The sequence below is a fragment of the Vanellus vanellus genome (assembly GCF_965231255.1).
Source record: "Vanellus vanellus genome assembly, chromosome: 11".
In the NCBI taxonomy this organism is placed as follows: Eukaryota; Metazoa; Chordata; class Aves; order Charadriiformes; family Charadriidae; genus Vanellus; species Vanellus vanellus.
Window position 1 is genome coordinate 5,296,248 of NC_138916.1, and position 18,760 is coordinate 5,315,007.

Below are 18,760 nucleotides of genomic sequence, written 5' to 3' on the forward strand. Positions count from 1 at the left end.
AATGATTAGCTAAGAACTCACCTTTTTTCAACTATGAAATAGTTTAGGTTTGTATTAATACACAGTGAGGTTTTTTTCTGATAAGATTTGACTATCAAAACTAAATTTTCTTCTGATGTTCTGTTAATCCTTGAAAGATTTCCTAAAGATTAAGACATTGGGATTGCTTTTTCTTTCTTTACAAATCCTTTGATACTGTGCTGTGCTTCATAGTGGCGTAGCGTAGGACGAGTAGAGGATAGGAAGCTAATGTCACTCTGGGATGCTTTAAGATCTCCTGCTGTTGAAAGACTGTAGGGCTTAAAGAGGCTTTTGAAATAGTTGTTGCTATGTAGACAGCACTTTGGGGACTGGGTAATGATTTAGCTACGCTTCCTGTAGGAAATCTGAGGCTTCATTTAGCCTCTCCCTTGGGCTCTGTTCACCATGCATATGCTAGGAAACTCCTTCCTGCATGAAACTAAGTATTTTAGCACCCTTTTATTCTACTTCGTCCTATTTATCTTATGTTTCTCACCTGCCACTTCAGCATATAACTTAGTTTTAATAGAGAGCTTTAAAACGAGTATTATAAGAATTAGTATTCAAATTAGGGTAAGGTGGTATCTGTCTTTACTTTTTCTTAATATTGTCACCAGGTATAAATAGTAAAATTGAGTAATAGAAGTTCTTTAATTTTTTCATAGTAAACATGAAAAAATAGATTTGTTGTCTGTAAACCAGACAATATTGCTGTGTTACATAAACAAGCAGAAATTAGGAAATCGGATTACACTTTGAAAAGTAGTCTTTAAATGTAATCTTTGCATTATCCAAAAGAAATTTTTGTGAGTATATTTTTGTCAAATACTTAAAAAGACCAAAGTACTGTGGTGGCTCTTTCTGTAGCCCTGGCAATCTGTTCAGTAGCAAGTGTAAGGAATACCATGCGAATGCACATGAACACTATTTACAGAAAAGGAAATGGAATGTGAAGGGGTTTTCATAATTTGTAGCCTTGACAATTCAATTTTTTAGCACCTTAGTGGAGATTAACTACCTGATTTACAAAGGAAAAGCAAAATTTCATAGTATCTTTAATTTGTAAGTTGTGCAAAGGTGCCAGTTGTGACCTGGAGGTGCAGATTGGTTGACAGAATAATAGCGTTTTGCCTTTAACTCAGGAAAAGAATAGTGTAGAATGGTTTCTTAGAGAGTTGTCCGAAGTTCAAAAAAACTGATGTGTCTGTCTTTCCTTGTTCCTGTGAGCAGCTGCTCACAGAGCTGCTGCAGATAGGCAGTGTTTAGGAGGTCCCAAAACTAGTATCCATTGGAACTCTCACTGATGAAAGCAATCTTTCAACAGATGAATTTCTATGAATTTCTCTGCCTTTTTCCTGAAAAGAGCTATGTCTAATAATGTTTGAGGCCTATAGCCTGCAGACAGATTTTAAAAACTGAAGCACTGGTGTAGATTTGTGTGAGTACTGTGAATGCGTTGCAGTTTTCAAAATTATACCTGTAGCTCATTGTGCACAAGAGACATTAATATTAAAAAATTCTATGTAGATTATTTAAGATAATTCAAACTAGAATTTCAAAGTTAATTTAAACATACATTAGATTTCCACATAGGTCCCCAGACATTGCCTATCTATACAGACGGAAAGTTCTTTTGTGCATGGTCTGCCCTCTTGTAATACCCTGCATAGCTCCAAGTCGGCTAACAGCATTTACAAAAACATATATTTAACTAATGCATAGCAGTTAACTGCTCATGAAGGTATGACTTCCGTGACATTGCAGTCATTTGTGCCAGGGATAGAGTTCTAGCAAAACTTTTCTGGAAATGAGATAAAATATATGGTGATAAAGAAGTTCCAATGCTGCAGATGGATGACCGATGCTCGTTTGAAGAAGTAAATTTATTACTGATGGTAAAGTTTCAGGTAGTGTAATGATATGCCGATGTAATAGGAACTGGAACAAATTGCCCGGGGAAGTTGTGGCTGCCCCATCCCTAGAGGTGTTCAAGGCCAGGCTGGATGGGGCTTTGAGCAACCTGGTCTAGTGGGAGGTGTCACTGCCCATGGCAGGGGGGTTGGAACTAGGTGATCTTTTAAGGTCCCTGCCAACTTAAACCATTCTATAATCCTATGAAATACTTGAAAATAGTCTTGTGAAATTGCCAGTTGACAAAGATATAGATCTAATATAAGCTGTAGATGGTATTTAATATACATGTATCTATTTTTCTTGAATTCTAACACAGTGAATGCTGTTGGTTAGTCTAAAATAAAATTTTTCTGTTCCCTTCTGCAATCTTGAATTCTGTAAATATTTCATCCAAGATAACATTGTGCTTTTTCCAAACTATATATAGTGGCTTGATTAAAACCAAAAAAACACTTTTGTTTTAAGGTTAGCCCTTAAAAGAAATATCTTAAGTGCACAATTTCTATTGTAGCAGATCTTTTCTTTACTATTTTGTCATTTAGCTGCAAAGCATTTTTATTCAGTGTTCTAGCTTAAAGCTGAGCAGTTTGAGTGGCTTCTATCTTTTTGTTTTCTCACTTGGCAGCGTGTTGCAATACCGCTTAACATAATTAAAAGAAATACAGCCTTTCCTTTAGGGAAATTGCTGTAAGTTTAAATCAAGTGTTTTGCTCTAAGTTGCTTAATGCATGGTATAATTAACATGAATATCCATTTTCCACCTGTATGAATAGCAGCAGTTCAGTCTTCACCTACTTGTCAGAATGTGTTTCACGGTGAATTGGAATTTATGAGACTTCATTATGTTTATCTTTAGGAGTGATACACAGTCAAGTAGAACCTTTAAGTGACTCGTGGGCTCGATTGAAACACAGCAGAGATTGGTTGTACACTTCCTCCTACTCATTTCTGGAGTCCGATTTTGATCTCTCAAGATCCCTTGGAGTTCATACTTTGATTGAAAATGTTGTCAGCTTTGTAAGTGGAGATGTGGGAAACTCGCCAGGATTTAAGGAACCAGAGGAAAGTATGTCCACCAGTCCACAAGCGTCAATAATTGCAATGGAGCAGCAGCAGTTGAGGGCTGAAGTAAGTTCAGTTTAACACCTTTTCTTCTTCTTCATACATTATGCTTATTTTATGGATTTTTTTAAAAGCGTTGTCCAAATTGTGTCTATTAAAGACGTTTATCGTCTCCTTTTTGTTAAAGTATCTTAGCTGAAACTGGGAACTTTATTTACATAAACTCCAAAATGAAACTTAAAGAATTCCTCTTTAAAAAAAGAAACATAATGAGAAAACAGCTACGTCATTTGTTCTTGCTTACAATTGAAGATGATCTAATTCTAGTTTCTATGGATACTTGCTACTTGCTTAATACTGTCTTTTGCCTGCCTTTATTTTTAGCTTCGTCTGGAAGCACTTCATCAGATTTTAGTGCTTCTATCAGGGATGGAGGAAAAAGGTAGCGTGCCATTAATGGGAAGTCGTCAAGTACCAGGATTTCAGTCATCTTCATTGCTTACTTCTGTTAGACTACAATTTCTTGCTGGCTGCTTTGGTTTGGGCACTGTAGGACATGCAGGTGCCAAAGGAGAGAGTGTAAGATTGCATCACTACCAGGTATGTACTTTAATCGTTTCTGACGTTTCAATAATGGGTGATAAAAATGTATCATTCCTTTTAATATTTATTTGTTTGACCCAGGATGGTATCAGAGCAGCTAAGAGAAGTATTCAAATTGAAATCCAAGTGGCTGTGCACAAAATTTACCAGCAATTATCTGCTACGTTAGAAAGAGCTCTGCAAGCTAATAAGCATCACATAGGTAAGTGAAAACAAGATTTGCAAAATATGTCCTCTAATATACAGTACAACAGCTTATATGTTTAACAAAGCAGACTTTGATGTTTGTGACCAGAATTCACTGAAGTATGTGTCCGACTTCTTTTCCTGAGAGAGAAGCTTTTTAACCTTTTTCTGTCTTAATTTTCTCCAAGAATTAGCCCTTTTTATTTTAAGACTTTTAAGTATTGTCAGCCGTTCTATTCCACGTACCACAATCTTCCACAGTCATCCATGTCTTTGACACTTCAAAATTATTAAGTTTTTCAGGGATAAGCAGTTTTCTAAAGAGATGGAAAGTCTCCAATCTTTTTTTCTTTCATTCAAGTGAACTTTCTTTAAACCCCAAACCAAAGAACTGGGCATCTTGCCTGGTTTGGAAGCCCTTTCTTCTGGCCATCTATACCTAGATATTGCTGTGTGCTTCTGTCCTGAAGTGGTAGCTGGAACTCTGCACGTCTTTGTGCCTTTGTACATGCACTGACTGAGAGCTTCAGTACAGAAGAGAGTGATATAATTTAATTTGTTGGTAGAGCCTAATGGGCACTCTTACCTGAATTGTTTTGGTGTTTCACTTACAATTAAAATAGAATTGAAAGAAATGTATTGAGGCTCAACTTGAAGTACAAGTAGAAGATTAAATATTTCGCCCGGTTATCCATACCCTAGAGAGAAAATTCTGATTTGAGATTTAGCCCCAGAACATCTACATCTCAAACTAGATCTACATGATATTCTTCCTTGGACAACCTTGACATAGAGGTTGCATTGAGTTAAAGGGAACTACGATGGTACATCAGAAAGACTACCTCAGTGTCTGGCAAAGAAAGCTAACTCTTTACTTGATAGTTTAGCTCATTAAATTTTATTTTAGAAATAATCTGCTGTCCTTCTGCCTTAGTATTCTTACCCTAAACAGCTTATTAATTAAATAAACCTTTATTTTAATCTTAGAAGCACAGCAGCGTCTTCTGTTGGTGACAGTCTTTGCTCTAAGTGTACACTATCAGCCTGTTGATGTCTCCTTGGCTATTTCCACTGGTCTGCTAAATGTGCTATCACAGTTGTGTGGCACAGACACCATGTTAGGACAACCACTGCAGTTGCTGCCCAAAACTGGTATTTCTCAGCTCAGCACAGCTTTGAAAGTAGCCAGTACAAGACTACTTCAGATCCTCGCTATCACCACAGGGTAAGTGTGGCATGCTCCCTTGCTTTCAGAAAACTTAATTGTTAAGCTTTTCAGCACCCTTTAAAAATAACTTTTCTTTTGTGTGAGCTTTCTTTAGGACAATAAATGTTGATCAGAAGCATGTAAGTGAAGGGAGGAGGGGGAAGAGTAGTCACATTATTCATAAGAAAGATGCAATAAGACTGATAAATATTTTTAAATTCTAAATGAGGAGTTTGGACCAGAATAGCTAGAACTTTATGGTCTGTAAACATTGCATTCTAGTATTCCCCATTTTTCTAATTTGGCTTTGTATCTAGATCTGTTGAGTTGATATGATGAGGCTTTTTGTTGTTGTGTAAAAGTGATACCAATAATGTGGTAGGAGTTCTTCTGAGCAGTACGTTGTGCTTTTTTTCAGAATATAAAGTAATTTTCAGAGAAATACTGGCCTCTGCTAGACCAGGGAACAGCACCCAAAATCCTGTCAACACTTAAATATTTAGTTCAACTCAGTAAATACAAAAACAGTGGAGAAAGTATTTTCTATTTAGAGCAAGAGTGTTATTTAATATTCAGTACATGCTTCTTCATTTCAGTGTTTGTACAACACATTGCATTTACCTGCCAAATCCGTTCTGTAAAACAAAACAAAACAAAACCAACCAAAAAAAAAAACAAACAGTAACCCCACACCAAAAAACCCCCAAACCAACAGACACCCTATCTTTGGAAGTTGCAGTGGGATTATATTTAATTGACTAAGTTGTTCTTTTTCCCCTAGGAAGGACTGGAAACTTATCCTTTGATTCCAAAGATTGAACAGTTTTAAAGTGTCTTAAAAACAGGGTTCAAATAAGAATAATCTACCAAGCATATGGTGGAGGATGAGGAAAAGTAATAGAATGAATTAGAATTAGTGCTGCATTAGGCCCAGTGTCACTTGCACTGGGTTCGTAGTTATGTCTTTATGTTATGTTCCTTGGATCAGCTCTCAAAGACTCTTGCATTTACTTTTGTGTGTGTGCGTATAGAACCTATGCTGACAAACTGAGCCCAAAGGTGGTCCAGTCTTTGCTGGATTTATTATGCAGTCAACTGAAGAACTTGTTATCACAAGCTGGTGTGATGCTTATGGCTTCCTTTGGAGAAGGGGAAGGTGAGGAAGATGAAGTAGAATCAAAAAAGGCAGATTCAAATGGGGATAATGAGAAGAGAGACTTCAGAGGTAATTACCTTGCATCATTTCTGTTACAATTTTGAAATACCAGAAAACTTAATAAAAGAAACCACTGAATGCTGAGGCCCTCACCCACTCTACTGTATTGATTATTGCGGGTCATTCTTAACTCTGTAAATTAGATTAAATAAAGTCATCGAATAATTTTGTGCTCAGTTCAGATTTATATAGGCTTGATACATAAATCAATTTAAAGGTAGGAGCAGGTTGAGAATAAGAATTACTCCACCTGGTTTGGAATTAGGAGGAGAATACTGTTTTCCTCAAAAAATGAGTTATTGGTAATAGTGGTTTTTATAAATGCAGTCATAGAAATGTAATTATCTAGGTTTCAAACTGCAAATAAGGTGTTTAAATTTTATCTTTGTTTCTCACTATCCTACTCTATTTTTCATTGGCAGTAAATTAAATTAATCTTCCCCAAGTTCAGTGTGTTTTGCCTGTGATGGTAATTGGTAAGTGAGAGAGCAGCTCAATGGGCACCTATCAGCCAGCCAAGTATAGCAGCTAGCCATCATGTAATAACTGATCATTGTATTTTTACTTACAGAACAGTTTGTTGCAAGTAAGAAGGACTGCTAATAAGGTTGTAATAATAAGGTTGTAAATGAAAACTTTTGATTTAACTTCCTAGCTGCCCTCCGAAAGCAACATGCAGCAGAATTGCACTTGGGAGACTTTCTTGTTTTCCTACGTAGAGTTGTATCTTCAAAAGCAATTCAGTCAAAAATGGCATCTCCGAAGTGGACAGAAGTACTGCTTAACATTGCTTCTCAGAAGTGTTGCTCAGGTATGAGCTCATGTGCTCATTGGTTACTTGCATTTCTGTAGTTCAGTTCCTAAAAATAGGTCTTGTTAAAACGTGTGTTACATAGTGAACAACTGAAACTAACTTTAGTAGAAGTACACAAGTTACACTTTGGAGACTTGTGCACTGGTGGCATGCAGCCGGCGTCATAGGTGCGTGCCTGATGCAGAGGTCACTTTCAGATTAATAACGTACTGTTCCATCTTTAGGAGTTCCCTTGGTTGGCAATTTGAGGACTAGACTTCTTGCCCTTCATGTACTGGAAGCTGTATTACCTGCTTGTGAATCTGGTGTTGAGGATGATCAAATGGCTCAGGTCTTTATATTTTGTTAAAAACTTTTACACCTGTTTCTTCAAAAAGTCTCATTAAACTTTTAAACGTTTCATTGTTTCATAGGTTTGTTCAGAATCCAAATCAAGTGAGGCTCAGTGTAGATATTTGCTTATCTAAGAGCAATAAATATTTTGACATTTATACCTACAAAGCAATGTAAACCAATATAATATTATTTGTTGTCCTCATCTTGGATTCACAATGATCTGAATTATATTCTGATACACCAGGTGGTTGAACGATTATTCTCACTTCTGTCTGACTGCATGTGGGAGACTCCAATAGCCCAGGCTAAACATGCAATTCAAATAAAGGAGAAAGAACAAGAAATGAAGCTACAGGTAATGATGCTTTTACTTTCTCTCTTGACTGAATGCAACTGAGTTACATTTACCACAGATATTTTGTCCTATTTCTGATAGAAGCAAGGAGAGTCTGAAGATGAAGATGAGAATCTTCCCATACAGGAAGTGTCCTTTGATCCTGAGAAAGCTCAGTGCTGCATCGTGGAGAATGGGCAGATTCTAACTCATGGAAGTGGAGGTAAAGGATATGGCTTAGCATCCACTGGAGTTACTTCGGGGTGTTACCAGTGGAAGGTAGGTTGCATAAAAGTGTATTTTTAATTCTCTTACTTTATTTTGGAAATATACTATGATTTATAAACAACAGCTACCTATGTTTTTTTCCTTATGACAACATTCTGAAGTAAATGACATTTTGGCAGTGTTAGATTTATGGTTGTACTCAATGATCTTAAGGGTGTTTTCCAACCTAAATGATTCTATGATTCTATGATTATCAATCCAAAGTGAAGAGTTTGTGGCTGCTTTTGAGTACCGCCATTTGGGTATTTCAGTACACAGATTGGAGACTGTGAATATGTGTTGCATATTTGTAGAGGTGATGATGTTTGTCCCGAAGATCCATAGTCAGCACAAATGTGCGTTGGCTTGCAAGAGTTACCTACTGAAATATGTAGCTTTTGAATTTTTTCTTTGGAAAAACACTTCACGAAACATTTTGTTTTCTTGCAAAAATACACATCAGTCTGTCTGACTGACAAGACCACCTTTTAATACATCATCTAGAGTGAATTTTTTGGGAATATAGATACACAGTTGTAGTCCTTGTTAGTACCATCTTTCAGCATAACACTTTTACTTCTTTTTTACTTCTGTGTAAGTCACCCACTGTGAACGTGAGGAGTCAAACTTATTTATTTTTGTAATGTTATTTTGAGCACTTGTAACCCAACTTTTGGGTGTGTACATTTTGAGTCTGGAAAAAGCACAACTTCTTTGTGTATTTATGTATGGTTTTCTTAATTACTAGGAAGTTAAGTTTAAATGACTTGTTAATGACTCACCTTATATGCCAAGATGTTATTTTAGAGGTAGAGCGTGATTTTAGCTTATTATTTTTGATTTATTAAAAGCATCTGAGTGAAACAGTTACAAGTATACATAAATATGAGTAAGGTAAATTTTCATTGCTTTATCGTATTAAAATGGATATTCTTGACTTTTTGCCTTGTTTGTTGGTTTTGTTTTGCCTGCTAGTTCTACATTGTGAAGGAGAATCGAGGCAATGAAGGCACATGTGTAGGAGTTTCCCGCTGGCCAGTACATGATTTTAACCATCGCACTACCTCAGATATGTGGCTATATAGAGCCTATAGTGGTAACCTTTATCACAATGGAGAACAAACTTTGACTCTGTCCAGCTTTACCCAAGGAGATTTCATCACATGTGTATTAGATATGGAAGCAAGAACTATTTCCTTTGGTAAAAATGGAGAGGTATTTAACATTGATTGGTTTTTTTTGGTGGGGTGGTTTTTTTTCTTTTTTTGCAACAGTAATTTGCCATGGATATTTTATGTAAAGCTAAGCATGATAGTTAAGACATGACCATTTCAGTACTTACAAGAATTATAATACAGGTATAACTTTGTCATGTTTCATATTTTTGCTTGTTAATGTGTTCTAAGTTTGGGGGGTTTTGTTTTGTTTTTTAACTAGGAGCCAAAACTAGCTTTTGAAGATGTGGATGCAGCAGAATTATACCCTTGTGTTATGTTCTATAGCAGTAATCCAGGAGAAAAGGTAACTTAAATGTTCGTCTGCATAGGTGCAGTGGTTTTGGGTGGGATAAGGTCAATATTCTTCATAACAGCCCTTATGGTGCTATGTTTTGGATTTATGACCAAAACAGTGTTGATAATGCACAGTGTTTTAGCTATTGCTGAACAGCATTTACACAGCATCAAGGCTTCCTCGGTTTCTCACTCCATCCCTCCCAGCAAGTAGGTGGGAGGGAGTGCAGCCAGTCACTCACTTAAAGTGATGAAAGGGGTATTCCGTGCGATGTAACATCACGTACAGTAATAAAACTGCAGGGAAGCTTGCCAGTGGGTTCTGTTGCTTGGGGACTGTCTGGGCATCAGTCAGCTGGTGGTAAGGGATTGCATTTTGCGTCATTTGTTTTTCTTTGCTTTGTTTTATTTTGTCTTTTTTTTTCTCTTATTTATGAAACTTCCTTTATCTCAACCTATGAGTTTTCTCACTTTCGCCCTTCTGCTTCTCTTCCCCATTCTGCTGGGGCGGAGTGATCAAGTGGCTGTGTGGGGCTTAGCTGCCTTACCAGGGTTAACCCTCAGTGATAGGTCATACGTTTATCCTTTCCCTTCTGTTCTCCTCTGTGTCTATGTTATGGATGTTGGGTTTTCTGGGGGCTGCAGGTGGTAGTTAACAAGTGCTGAGGACATCACTGCTATTCATTTTGGTTTGATGTATATAGCACTACATTACTTGCACACTAGCTAGACTTCATAAATTCTTACATTGTAGAATCTATTGTAAATGTAAAATGTATTTTATGATTTAGAATTCTTTTACAGACTTAGTGTTCTACACACAAAATTGCATTCCCCAGAAACCAGGGAGAATATAGTATTAGGAATTCCAGGTAGTCTTATGTGAGAAACCATGAACTGTTGTAATTTCAGCATCCTTGAGTTTGAAGCGATGCAGGTCTTGATCAACATTAAGGTGGATTTCCTGGGGCTCTCAGGCAAAAATGACAAAGCTAGTAATTTTTTTGTATTCAGCAGGAGACTCCTGTGTTTGTAGAATGAGCTTCTTCAGGTATGTTGAGAAGATAACTTATAAACTGTTCTCTTTAAACACTTAGGTGAAAATCTGTGATATGCAGATGCGTGGTACACCAAGAGATTTGCTACCTGGTGACCCCATCTGTAGTCCTGTCGCTGCAGTGCTGGCAGAAGCCACTATCCAACTGATTCGTATCCTTCATCGCACAGACCGTTGGACACACTGCATCAATAAAAAAATGATGGAAAGACTGAATAAAATCAAAACATGTCTTAAAGAAGCAGGCCAAAAGCTGAAGAAAAGTCGCTCAATTCAAAGTCGAGAAGAGAATGAGGTGAGAGAGGAGAAAGAAAATAAAGAGGAGGAGAAGAGCAAACACAGTAGGCATGGTCTGGCTGACCTCTCAGAACTGCAGTTGAAGATGCTCTGTGTGGAAGTGTGGCCTGTTCTAGCAGTAATTGGTGGAGTTGATGCTGGTCTTAGAGTTGGAGGCCGATGTGTACACAAGCAAACTGGACGTCATGCCACCTTGCTTGGAGTAGTGAAGGAAGGCAGTACATCTGCCAAGGTCCAGTGGGACGAAGCAGAGATTACTATCAGGTATGGTATGCTCATTTCCTATACTTTTCACAATCTGGTGGTGTTTTGTGCTTGGAAATCTTCAGAAGTAACATACGTTTTACATTAGTCATGCTGAACAATGATTTTAAGCTTAGACTTAAAAATTTGGCTTTTTAAAACAAACAAATATTATGCTATCTAGTCAATTTTTATGCTATCTAGTAATAAAATGCCTTGTGTATCAAAAATACATTTGATCATTTTTAATTGATGAGCATCATTAGACTGCTTAGATTTGGCCTCTAGGTTTCAGAGTTGGGATGTGACCAGCTTGCCAGTTTTCATAGATTTGAAATGGGCGTTGCTTTTTTTAGAATTGGTATGTATTGGCTAAGTAAAGCATTATTACTGTCTTAATTTACTACAGCTTCTTGGTTATGTCTGTAAAGAACACAGATTTTTACTGGGGGTTAGCGCATGCTTTTTGTTGTAAATGGTGAACCTGGTTCTGAAGAGAGACCTGATTGGGTTTATCAGAGTTGAGAACGGGTGTCTTTGCTGCATTGTCATTCCCTTCTTAGGGGACTGGAAATTGATCTGTGGGGCTTGAGGAGTGGCCAAGGTCAGGAGATGGGAGGATTCTCTCTTCTTAATGGTGGGTTGGATGATGGTATTCAAATTAATGCTGCCTCGACGTAGTGTTTCTTCATTCTCTGACCTGCCTTAGGGAGCTACAGGAATGCCCCTGTATTAGATGTTAATGCTCTGGAGTTGTTGGCCTGCAGATGATGGTGAGAATTGGGGAGGAGGCTGGAAGGGAAGACTTCTTTTTTTACCTATCTTGCAGATGTGCCTTCAAAGGGAAGGCACTTGGAAGGAAACTCCGAAATGAAGCTAGAGGCTTCCCTGGGCTCTGTGGTGCTCTGACAGGAATTGCTTGTGGTTTTATGCGGAAAAGATTTGATTCACCAAATTTCTTGAATGCCTTTTGCCTGTAGTTGAACCCTAATCTTCTGGAGAAATTGAGCAGTCAGTATGTTTTTTTTGCCACCAGTTAAAATTACATTCTGAAACAACTGAGGTCAGTTCACCTCTTAGAACTGTTGTAATGTTATGCCTATTTTGTCTTTATGCAAAGACTCTTTGCATTTTAATTAAATATACTGAAGTGTAATTGATTGTTGTTGTGGTTTAACTGCCACCGTGCAGCTTCTAGCTCACCCCCTTCCCCCCCATAAGACAGAAGAGGGAGGAAAGGAGGGGAAAAGGAAAAAAACCTCGTGGGTTGAGATAAAGACAGTTTAATAGAACAATATCAGAAAAGGCAAAATAACACTAATAATAATAATAACACCAGATACTGTCACTGCCTGAGGAATTGTCACCATCAAGAGCAGTGGTTACAGATTACTGAGCATGATGTCTATGGTATGGAATATTTCATTGGTCATTCCATTTATCTTTCTATTCTTCTGTGGGAAACTGGAAAAAAAAAGTCCTTGAATAATGTAAACATCACTTACCTATTGTTTTTAGTTGTTGCTGTTGTTGACATTCCTTTCACAACAATCACTAGAAAGAGAAATTAACTCTTTCCCAGCTGGAAGCAGGATAATTGTCAAATTTAGTTTCAGATATAAAGTCTTTCAAGTATGCCCATGTGACAGTATAGCCTTAAAGTAAGTGTGCCCTTAAAATAATTTGAAATATTATTTTAGTGAAGTGGAACAGTTCTTGAACATAGGCAAGGTCTTGGTAATGCATTGAATTAAATCCAGAATGTACCTCCTTAATTAAAACCAGGCTAGAGCTTGCTTTCATTTTTAGGTAGAAGTTTACATTATAAGATGGAAAAACATTTTGGGATAATAAAGGACTTTTAAATCTTCTTTTATCTGCTGGATGTATGGAAATACAGGCTGGTGAATTTTTGTCCTGCTTACAGTGAAAATTAGTCAAGTGCAACAGTCCTAAATATTACAAAGAGTTATCACTGAATGTAGATGGAGAGGTAGACAGACATATATTATGTGTGTCTGTTGGGTTTTATGACTGACCCGTGTTTTTAAAAAGTCAGTCCTCTCTAGGTAATCTGTCCTGACATAACCAGAGACAGAAATGTCATAAGCCATTAGTAGTGTGCTCCGTGTGATGAATAGTTAAACAGGAATGTGAGGTCAATCAAAGCTTTTCCTGAATGTGAAAAAACTTTAGGAATGTTTACTTTCTAAGCTCTTATACCTATTCACAAATTCAGCTCAGGTCTGATGGTAAAATTTGGCTTAAGGTAGTTTGTCTTAGTAGAAGTCTGTTGCATATTTCTAAATAGTATCGGAGAAACCTCTGGCAGCACAGAATGGATAACTTCTGTGATGTTTCTGGGTTATAATGCTTGTTGTTGAAAACCTGTGCATGCTTTGTCGCCTTTGCTCTGATACTGTATCTCCCTGTTTTCTGATCATAACCTCATTTCCCCTATTTACATTTAATTTTCAGAAATAGTTTATTTTATTAAATATATTTTACATCTTACTTTGCCTACATTATTTCCTGTACTTTCCTCCTGTCTCTCCCTCACTTGCTTTTTCCTGTGTCATTCTGATCTTTATTAAAGCTTCCCAACTTTTTGGTCGCCTAGTGATACTCCATTGTATAATCTGGAGCCCTGCGAACCACTGCCTTTTGATGTTGCAAGATTTCGTGGGCTGACAGCTACTGTGTTGCTGGACCTTACCTATCTGACTGGTATTCATGAAGATATGGGAAAGCAAAGCACGAAGAGACACGAGAAAAAACACAGACGTGAATCTGAAGATAAAGGGGAAGTGGACCAGAAAACGGATGGTGACGTTGCATCAGATATACGATTAGGACAAAGTGCTGATGATAACAAAGGACATAGTGCTACAAGCTCTAAGTCGGAAAATGAGATTGCTTCCTTTTCTTTAGAACCATCAACACTAGGTATGGAATCCCAACACCAACCTGTTGAAGGAAGAAAAAAGAATCATGAACATACTCCAAGAAATCATGATATAGTGCAGTCAGAAATCAGAGCAGTGCAACTGTCTTATCTTTATCTTGGTGCTATGAAGTCTCTTAGTGTTCTTCTTAGTTGTAGTAAATATGCTGAACTACTGTTAATACCAAAAGTCCTGGCAGAAAACGGTCACAACTCTGATTGCGCTAGCTCTCCAGTTGTTCATGAAGATGTTGAAATGCGTGCTGCCTTGCAGTTCCTGATGCGACACATGGTGAAACGGGCAGTCATGCGTTCACCGATTAAAAGAGCTCTAGGACTGGCGGATCTGGAACGAGCACAAGCTATGATCTACAAATTAGTGGTTCATGGGCTGCTGGAGGATCAGTTTGGTGGCAGACTTAAACAAGGTACATTTTCAAAATTCTGGAAGTGTAGTGCTAGATTGTTTTTTTTTTAAATTTCTATGAAAATTAATAGTAACAATGATAATACAAATAACATAATCTTGTAATTTTATAGTGGTTATACTTCAGAGGAAACTTAATTGGACAGGGAAATTTTACCAAGATGTTTTACTGAATTGTGGATATAACAATGATTTTTTTGCCTTTTCCCCAATTCCTTATTTTAGTAAAAAGTGAATGCATATCAGTCAATCAGAAATATAAGAGTTTCTAATTTGTCTTTAGTACTTTTTAAAAATGAGCAATTCTGTATATACTTGTCAGAAGGATTTGTATGTGACGTAAATACCATAAAGTTCAGTGTTGTTAAGTGTGATTGTGTGCAGTCCTGTTAAGGGATGATGTTGAGGACATGTATGTTCAGGGTGTAAGTAACCTGTGTTTCTGTCTGAAAATCTCGAAATCGGTTGTGGGGCTTTGAGGTTTAATTTTCTGGTTGTTTTTTCTGAGATATTTGGCACTGGACTAACAGAAGCTGAAGAGAAAATGTATATCATTCATTTTCTTCTTAAAAATATGTGTATTACAGTCTACATTGTCAGGGAAAATATTTAATTCAGTTTTGACAAAGAAAAAAAGATCTAAAATATTAAACCTAATTAGTGCACTATCTGGTTCTTTACTGTCTTAGGGATGACTTCTAAACCAACCAAAGAAACCCTTAAAAAATCTGTTACTTACACAGCTGAGTTAAAAATAGCTGTATAGTTTATCAGCTCTGTTTCCATGTCTGAGAATTCTTTCCCTTTTGCCTAAGAGAATAATCCTAGCTGTTACAATCATAAATCTAAATCTCTAAATCTAAATATCCTAAGATCTGACCAAGGAAATGGCTTATGTCGTCATCAGGAAAGACTTGTTTACTGTTTACCTTGTATGGATATGACAACAGTAAGAGCCGATAGACCGATTTCTTTACATAAGTTCATGAGGTTTTGGCAGAAGTATTTGTATGGTGTGCATTTTCGCACACCCCTTTGGGGGGAATTTTAAATAATGTTAGTTAATTTTGAAAGTTTAGCCACAGCTACTATTTTGCTCTACATAATTATATTAAAGTTCTTGTAACGTTCTTTTTTTCTGTTGCAGAAGTAGATCAACAAGTAGAAGAAGGTGATCAGTCTCAGCAAGCCCAAACACCAGTCACAACCAGCCCTTCTGCTTCTAGCACGACATCTTTCATGAGCAGCTCTCTGGAGGATACTACCACTGCTACTACTCCAGTAACTGATACTGAAACAGTTCCAGCTTCAGAATCACCTGGTGTTATGCCTCTCAGTCTTCTTAGGTAAAATATCTTTATTTGCGGCTTATATATGATTTTGTAGGTGTAGGGAACCGGTTGTGATTTATATGCAAAATATGTCTTTAGCTGTCTAAGCCTTTGAAAATGTTAATGTTTGTATTTACTGTCAAGAACTGCCTCTGCAGAGGACAGAGTTTAATTTGTTACTTTACCTTGCAGGATGTGTTACTAGAAATAAAAAGCTGTTAAGCTTTTAGTATGTGCTGTATATATATGCAGTATCTGAATTCTTCAAGACAGGAGAAAAGACCTTCGTTATGTTGTCCTTCCGTTCTCATGTTTATTTGGTATAGTTTAACTTAGAAATCACTGAAATTCTGTATTTTTAATGAATAGTTATTGATTGCCAAACTACAGTGGATCTTAGTTTGTAGGTAGCATCGTGCGAGACAAGACCTCATTTTATCCTACTCTCACATACTGAAATAGATATAAGATAAAGCTAGTTAGTCTGCAGAGGCTGTTTGTGATGTAGAAAGAAATCTGCTTTACATTGCCTGGAGTCCTGTTCTAAGTTTATTAATTCTGCTGATGTATCTGACTTCTGCTCTTAGAGGCTTTGCGCACATAATTTAACAAAAGCCAGAACAATGTCCAATTACCAGGACAGTGAAAGTAAAGTCCTCACCCGATGTATTAGTCAGGCTGGGTTCTAAACAAAGTAGGGAAATGGGAAGAGTGCTTACTCTTTTATCTTCTAGGACAGCTCTTGATCTATGAGGGTATTTTTAGGTGCGTACTTAGAATTTAACTTTCCAGACAAAGGTGGTAGGAATGAGCTGTTCCAACAGGGTTTTTCTGCCCGCCCCAGTGTATGGATTGCACCTTACCCTTAACAAAATTCAATTGCTGTAAAGTATGACGTGCCAAGTGCAGTCTAATTTGATGTTTTTCTTGTGTCAGACCTTTTTCAGCATAGCTCTTTTTAATATAAATGTATATTGTCCTTTTTTTAAAGGCAAATGTTCTCCAGTTATCCTACTACAACTGTACTTCCAGCACGACGTGCTCAGACTCCTCCAATATCTTCTTTACCAACATCTCCCTCAGATGAAGTTGGAAGGAGACAAAGTTTGACTTCTCCCGATTCCCAGTCTGCAAGGCCTGCCAATCGTACAGGTAAATTTGTAGTAAAAATACATAGAAATGTGGACAAGTTAGTAAATTTGCAGAAGTTCAGTGTAGTTTTTTACGACACTGAAAACCAACAGGATTTCTTTTTAATGCAACTTAACATGCAAAGCATTGTTGAAAGCTGTAGATTGTGTTAACTGTAGACTTTATCAAGCAAATGAAATTAGTTTTTTAAAAGTGGTGGAATGGATTACAAACTACATATACGAAATGAGAATGCAGTATAATTGGTGACTACTTCAAAATGTTAATCTGATTTGGGCTTGTTTCCTTGGTTGTGTGCCACTGTTCAGTGCAATAATTTTCTAGCTTTTGTTAAATCATATACTATGAAGAAAACAAGAATTGGTGTATTTTATGATACATAGACCAGTGTAGCTCTTTCCAATTAATCTTGTTTAATGAGATAGAAAGGGCTGTCCTACCTTCATGTGCTCCTTACGCTGCTGTCTGGAAACATGTGAGGGTAATGGGAGGCTTCTCTTCATACAAATTTTATTACTGCCTGCACTGTGCTACTCAAAACAGAAACTTGCTCTGTTCCAGCATACATACAGAATGGGATAGCTAGGAGGCTGACCAAATTGCTGTTTGAGAATCTTGAGCTTCTAAAGAGCACAAATGAGTATTGTGATGCAAAGGAGATAATACTAAAAAAAAAAATACAAGTCCATATGTATGTGTTTTGTATTAAATGAATAGAAGATGCCGAGTTAAAGTATGTTCTCCAGATTTCATACTCAGTGCTGAGAAACAAAGTCCACACTTTAAAATTCCGGACTGATAGAACTTTTTGTTCTTGCTCTGATGTCTACGCTATTGATTGGGTCTTTTAGCTGTTTCGTTAGCTGCATAGCAACTTGTCTGCTCACTTTGTAGCATCTTTGTTCACATCTTTTTTTTTTTTTAATGAGGTGACTTGCTTCTAGTCATGATACAGTCTTTACAACAGTGTTTGTTAGTACATTGTTGATGCTTTCATTGATCACTTTTATGGCAAATTATAAGGTAACTGGTTTTGGGGCAGTAATTGGCCTGTTTAGAGTCGCTTGAAAGACTCTTTGCACAGAAATATAGCTATCATCTGCAAAGAGATTTTTCAGGTATGTCACAAGCTTAGTTGAACTCTCTTTCTGTACCTTAAGAGGAATGTGTATTGGTGTGATCTCATAACATTTCGGAATCTTGATGATTCGGGCAGGGATAACTTTATCTAGTCTACAAATAGATACTTTGATACAGTTTTAAATGGGAATAAACTTCTTAGAAATATGTTAAAAGAAATAGTTCTTTGAATACCATCAGTATCCTACTCGATTAAAAAGAAGCTTACATAATATATATGTTACTGATAAGAATGAACACCATCTGGTTTCATTAGAGAAAGTATCTTACTTTCTGGAAAGTAGTAGAGAGGAAAGTTGTTAATGGCAATTATTCCCTTATTTGAAGCTAATACATCAAAGTAAGGTCTAGTAAAGTTAATACTAAAGAAAGATTTGCGCATTTTACATTTAATGTCTTCTGTCTTTTAAGCTTTGTCTGATCCAAGCAGCCGACTTTCAACATCCCCTCCTCCTCCTGCTATTGCTGTTCCATTGTTAGAAATGGGCTTCTCCCTCAGGCAAATTGCAAAAGCTATGGAAGCTACAGGTAATCCATAACTATAATATCAGCTTAAACTGAAAAATTAGATAAACATGAAATACTTTTTTCCACGCAGGGGGAACTTAATTTTTAAGTTCTATAACCATTTACAGGGAAAAAAATGATTTTTTCACCATCAATGATATAATACAATTCTAAGGTGTAGTTTTCATGCT

General features: G+C 36.9%; 1 protein-coding gene across 1 annotated transcript in view; it reads left to right on the forward strand.

Moving 5' to 3' along the window:
- Positions 1 to 18,760, forward strand: part of HERC1 (HECT and RLD domain containing E3 ubiquitin protein ligase family member 1) — a 106,386-nt gene that overhangs the window by 54,309 nt on the left and 33,317 nt on the right. The window contains exons 26-41 of the mRNA XM_082488645.1: positions 2,792 to 3,063; positions 3,382 to 3,597; positions 3,682 to 3,802; positions 4,774 to 5,011; positions 6,025 to 6,218; positions 6,865 to 7,020; positions 7,248 to 7,354; positions 7,604 to 7,714; positions 7,796 to 7,972; positions 8,936 to 9,175; positions 9,398 to 9,481; positions 10,569 to 11,089; positions 13,689 to 14,440; positions 15,587 to 15,785; positions 16,762 to 16,922; positions 18,474 to 18,590. Of these exons, the coding sequence (XP_082344771.1) occupies positions 2,792 to 3,063; positions 3,382 to 3,597; positions 3,682 to 3,802; positions 4,774 to 5,011; positions 6,025 to 6,218; positions 6,865 to 7,020; positions 7,248 to 7,354; positions 7,604 to 7,714; positions 7,796 to 7,972; positions 8,936 to 9,175; positions 9,398 to 9,481; positions 10,569 to 11,089; positions 13,689 to 14,440; positions 15,587 to 15,785; positions 16,762 to 16,922; positions 18,474 to 18,590 (3,666 nt within the window). The remainder of the gene's footprint in view (positions 1 to 2,791; positions 3,064 to 3,381; positions 3,598 to 3,681; positions 3,803 to 4,773; positions 5,012 to 6,024; positions 6,219 to 6,864; positions 7,021 to 7,247; positions 7,355 to 7,603; positions 7,715 to 7,795; positions 7,973 to 8,935; positions 9,176 to 9,397; positions 9,482 to 10,568; positions 11,090 to 13,688; positions 14,441 to 15,586; positions 15,786 to 16,761; positions 16,923 to 18,473; positions 18,591 to 18,760) is intronic.